At 54.9% G+C, this 4471-nt stretch overlaps 1 protein-coding gene across 3 annotated transcripts; it reads left to right on the top strand.

Moving 5' to 3' along the window:
• Window positions 1-1430: 1430 nt before the first annotated feature.
• On the top strand, window positions 1431-2994 carry SLC25A41 (solute carrier family 25 member 41). 3 transcript variants are annotated; one of them, XM_058425123.1, is made up of 3 exons: window positions 1431-1724; window positions 1808-1955; window positions 2617-2994. In XM_058425123.1, exons 1-3 carry the CDS (start codon window positions 1527-1529, stop codon window positions 2667-2669), a joined length of 399 nt encoding a protein of 132 aa, XP_058281106.1. In that variant the 5' UTR covers window positions 1431-1526; the 3' UTR covers window positions 2670-2994. The 3 variants fall into 3 exon arrangements, with proteins under 3 accessions (XP_058281106.1, XP_058281105.1, XP_032027458.1); XM_032171567.2 differs by having other exon boundaries at window positions 1445-1724; window positions 2497-2994; XM_058425122.1 differs by having other exon boundaries at window positions 1434-1724; window positions 1808-2640.
• Window positions 2995-4471: the final 1477 nt, after the last annotated feature.

Here is a 4471-nt window from a genome sequence, read left to right as displayed (position 1 = left end):
GGGTGACAGAGGGAGACCTTGTCTCAAAAAATATATATATATACATGTTTTATATATAATATACACATATTATATACATTACTTATTATATAATTATATATTGTACATATAACATGCATATATTATATATAATTAAATAATTTAATGTATATAATTATATAATTACATTATATACTATGTAACATAAAAATACATGTCTATGCAGGTTATATATAATATATGCATAACATATAATAATACATAGGTAATATGTATATATACTATATATGTATACGTATATATTTTCATTCCTCATCTGTGGACTGGGAACCCTCCTTTTTTTCTTTTGTTTTCTTTTTTTTTTTTTTAGACGGAGTCTCGCTCTGTCGCCCAGGCTGGAGTGCGGTGGCGCGATCTCGGCTCACTGCAAGCTCCGCCTCCCGGGTTCACGCCATTCTCCTGCCTCAGCCTCTCCGAGTAGCTGGGACTACAGGCGCCCGCCACCACGCCCGGCTAATTTTTTGTATTTTTAGTAGAGACGGGGTTTCACCGTGGTCTCGATCTCCTGACCTCGTGATCCGCCCGCCTCGGCCTCCCAAAGTGCTGGGATTACAAGCGTGAGCCACCGCGCCCGGCCTTGTTTTCTTTTTTTTTTTTTTGAGAGTCTCACTTTGTCACCCAGGCTGGAGTGCAGTGGCATGATCTTGACTCACTGCTCACTGCGACCTCCACCTTCCGGGTTCAAGCGATTCTCCTGCCTCAGCCTCCCACGGATCTGGGATTACAGCTGCCTGCCACCACACCCAGCTAATTTTTGTATTTTTAGTAGAGACAGGGTTTCGCCATGTTGCCCAGGATGGTCTCAAACTCCTAACCTCAAGTGTTCCACCCACCTAAGCCTCCCAAAGTGCTGGGATTATAGGCATGAGCCACCACACCCGACCTAGGGTTCACTCTTAATGTAACAGTTCTATGGGTTTTGAGGAATGTATAATGACTTGTATCCACCATTGTAGTATCTTATAGAGTAGTTTCACTGCCCTAAGAAGGCCCTGTTTTCTACCTATTCACTCCCTTTCTTTCCCCCCAATGCTTGATCTTCTTGCCATAAAATTTTGCCAGCTGTCTTCAATTTTTGAGGCTTGAGGGCATGTTTTCTCACCTCCCTTCCCTGTTATTCTTAATCAGTTTTCCAGGCTGTTCTCCTATGTTGATGTTTCCATATACATCTTATTTTTATTTTATTGATTTTTTTGTAGAAATGGGGTCTCGCTATGTTGCCCAGGCTGGTCTCGAACTCCCGGCCTCAAGCGATCCTCCTGCCTCAGCCTCCCAAAGGGCTGGAATGACAGACCTGAGCCTTCTTCCCTCACTCTCTTGGCCTTTGCCAGCATTTGTGCTTCAGAACTCAAAATTCAGAGAGCATTCCATGGAATCTGACAGATCTGGGTCTGAAACCCAGCTCTTTGCCTTCCTGAGCCTCATTTTCCTTGTTTGTAGGGTGGGGACAATGGCTACCCCAAGGGTCATTGACATGATTCAATCAAATGAGCTGCCTTGTTCCCCGCCATCCCCAGGTGCTGAAGACGCGGCTGACCTTGCGTCGGACGGGCCAGTACAAGGGGCTGCTGGACTGCGCCAGGCAGATCTTGCAGCAGGAGGGCACCCGCGCCCTTTACCGCGGCTACCTGCCCAATATGCTCGGCATCATCCCCTATGCCTGTACCGACCTGGCTGTCTATGAGGTATGGGTCCTGCAGAGGGGGTGGCAGGGGTAGCCGGAGCCCAGGCTCCTAGTGAGCTTTCTCCTGGCCCCCTTCTCTTGCAGATGCTCCAGTGCTTCTGGCTGAAGTCAGGCAGGGATATGGGGGACCCCAGTGGCCTGGTCAGTCTGTCTTCTGTGACGCTATCCACGACCTGTGGCCAGATGGCCAGCTACCCACTGACTCTGGTGCGCACCAGGATGCAGGCCCAAGGTCAGCCTGTCCCCAGCGGCCACCACGCATGCCCCTTCCCCGCCCCACCCTGGCTGTCTCAATTTTCTCATCCCCCAAAACTGAGTCCGACACCCTCCATGTCTCATCCCAGCCCACTTTTGATGGCTTTTGAGACTCTGTCTCAAAAAATATATATAAAAATTAGCCAGGCATGGTGGTACGGACCTGTGGTCCCAGCTACTTGGGAGGCTGAGGCTGGAGGATCCCTTGAGTTCTGGCAGTCGAGGCTGCAGTGAGCTATGATCGTGCCTCTGCACTCCAGCCTGCACAATAGAGAGAGACCCTATCCCCACTCCCACCCCTCAAGAAAATTTCCTAAAATTAATCCTGATAACTCCTACTCAGAAACTCCCCCACTCCTCCTGAAACTGACCAATTTCCTCTAAGACTCTTCAAAACTCTTTTCCTACTGACCCCTGGGGCCCCTACCTGTGGCTTCAGCACCTGTCCACAACATTCCAGACTCCTAGGAGGCCCGGTCATCTCTGGTCTAGTCCTGATCTTGCCTATGTCCCTGCAGATACCGTGGAGGGCTCAAATCCCACCATGCGTGGAGTCCTCCAGCGGATCCTGGCCCAGCAGGGCTGGCTAGGGCTGTACCGAGGCATGACCCCCACGCTACTGAAGGTCTTGCCAGCAGGTGGCATCAGCTATGTGGTGTACGAAGCCATGAAGAAAACCCTGGGCGTATAGGCTGTGAGCTGGACGACACAGCCTAGGCAGAAATGGGACAGGAGGACCTGATGACCCCTGGCCCCAAAGAGCCCTCGAGGCCTCAAGACTCAGGCCCTGGAGCAGTTTTTGGTGGCAAAAGCAGGCTGGGGGTGGGGGTGGGTCGCTGGGTCAGAAGATTCCTGAAGCTGGGGTTGGTCGTGGGCGGGGGGAGTGCTGGGTCAGAAGACTCCTGGGGCTCCCTCCCCAGGGTGCAGCCTGAGACAAGAAACGTGGACCCCAGTCTGGCCCCTTGTGGGTCATCCTGGCTCCAGGGCGAAATGGTGAACATGTCATACAACAAGGAATAAAGAGATAGTTTTTGCTGAACGTGTCTGGATACTTGGGCCTAGGAGTGGAACTGGGTGGATGAGATCCCTGGACCCAGTAGGGGAGCTGGGGACCTTGGGCCTCTGGGTCCTGAATGGGAATTTGTGTCCAGGAGAGGAGGTGAGGACCTAGGATAGGAGCTTGAGGCTTGGATCCCAGGGCCTTATGCGAAGGGAGTGAGGGGTGTGAAGTGAGGGGTGTGATCGGGGCTGTGATCCCTCTATCCCGGTTGTTGGAACGGTTCTGGGGCTGGTTCCTTGAGTCCTGCAAGAGAACTGGATGCTCTAGATGGGGGGTCGAGAGAGAAGAAGGCCCGGGGGATCCCGAGTTTCCTGCTTTCCGGCCTCCCCACCTCCGGAAGCGCTCGATCTCTAAGGCTTCAAGCGGGCCACGTGCCGGGCCTACCCAACCAGGCTCCCGGTGAGCTAACCCAGACATCAGGCCTGAGTTCGGGCTGCTGGTTGCCACCGCCCACGTCGGCTGCCATTCACTACAGTTCCCGCTAATCCCCTCTCGCTGTCTGGTGGCCGACTCCGCCCCAATGCAGCGGCGCTTCCACTGGCTCCCACCAAAACTGGGCGCTTTGATTTCCTTCGTTCCCATTTGTCCAGACTAGTGTCAGTCACCGAACACCCACCCATGTCGCTCAGCCATTGGCTTAGAAGTCAGGGATAGAACAGGATTCTGGTTAACAAGGGAAGCAATTAAAGTCCAAAGCCAACCTCATCACCCAGAACTCGTCAGGGATTGGATTAATTGACTGCCCATCTTTACAAGCACCACCTCTCACGTGCATTCATTGGCTTGCGTCTACGACTATCAAGCCTAACGCCCACCCAGCAGGTCCATAGGCGTCTTCCACTAGGCCCGGCCTTACAGTCCACGTGACTCTTCAGAACCGTCAATCTAATTCTGAAGCCGCCCCGCGAATCTGGCACTGGTGTTTCATTGGGCCTCCTGCCTTCTCAGGTCTCCTTCATTTGCCCGCCCAGCACCGGCAGCTCGCAGCTATTGCCTCTGAGAGCCGTCAGTCACCCTGAGCCTCCCGCCCACTGCCCCTCATTGCGCTCCGATTGGCCACCTCCTTCAGAGCTCGCGATTGGTGTCCGGGGTGCGGCGGCTGCCTCCCATTGGCCCGCCGGAGCCGTCCGTCACGTCGGCGGCGGGAGGGGCGACTCTCTCCCCACTCGTCGTCCTCCCAGCGGCTGGGTTCCCAGAGTGCTCCGCGGCCGTGTGGAGCGAGGCCTTGTTCCCGCGTTGAGCCGCCGCCGCTGCCGCCGCCTCCTCAGCTTCAGCCTCCGCGCCAGGCCCGGCCCCGCCGCGCCATGTCGGACTACAGCACGGGAGGACCCCCGCCCGGGCCGCCGCCGCCCGCCGGCGGGGGCGGGGGAGCCGGAGGCGCTGGGGGAGGCCCTCCGCCGGGCCCGCCAGGCGCGGGGGACCGGGGCGGCGGC

The sequence above is a fragment of the Hylobates moloch genome, unplaced genomic scaffold (genome assembly GCF_009828535.3).
Source record: "Hylobates moloch isolate HMO894 unplaced genomic scaffold, HMol_V3 SCAFFOLD_12, whole genome shotgun sequence".
Lineage (NCBI taxonomy): Eukaryota > Metazoa > Chordata > Mammalia > Primates > Hylobatidae > Hylobates > Hylobates moloch.
This window is presented reverse-complemented; position numbering and strand designations above follow the sequence as displayed.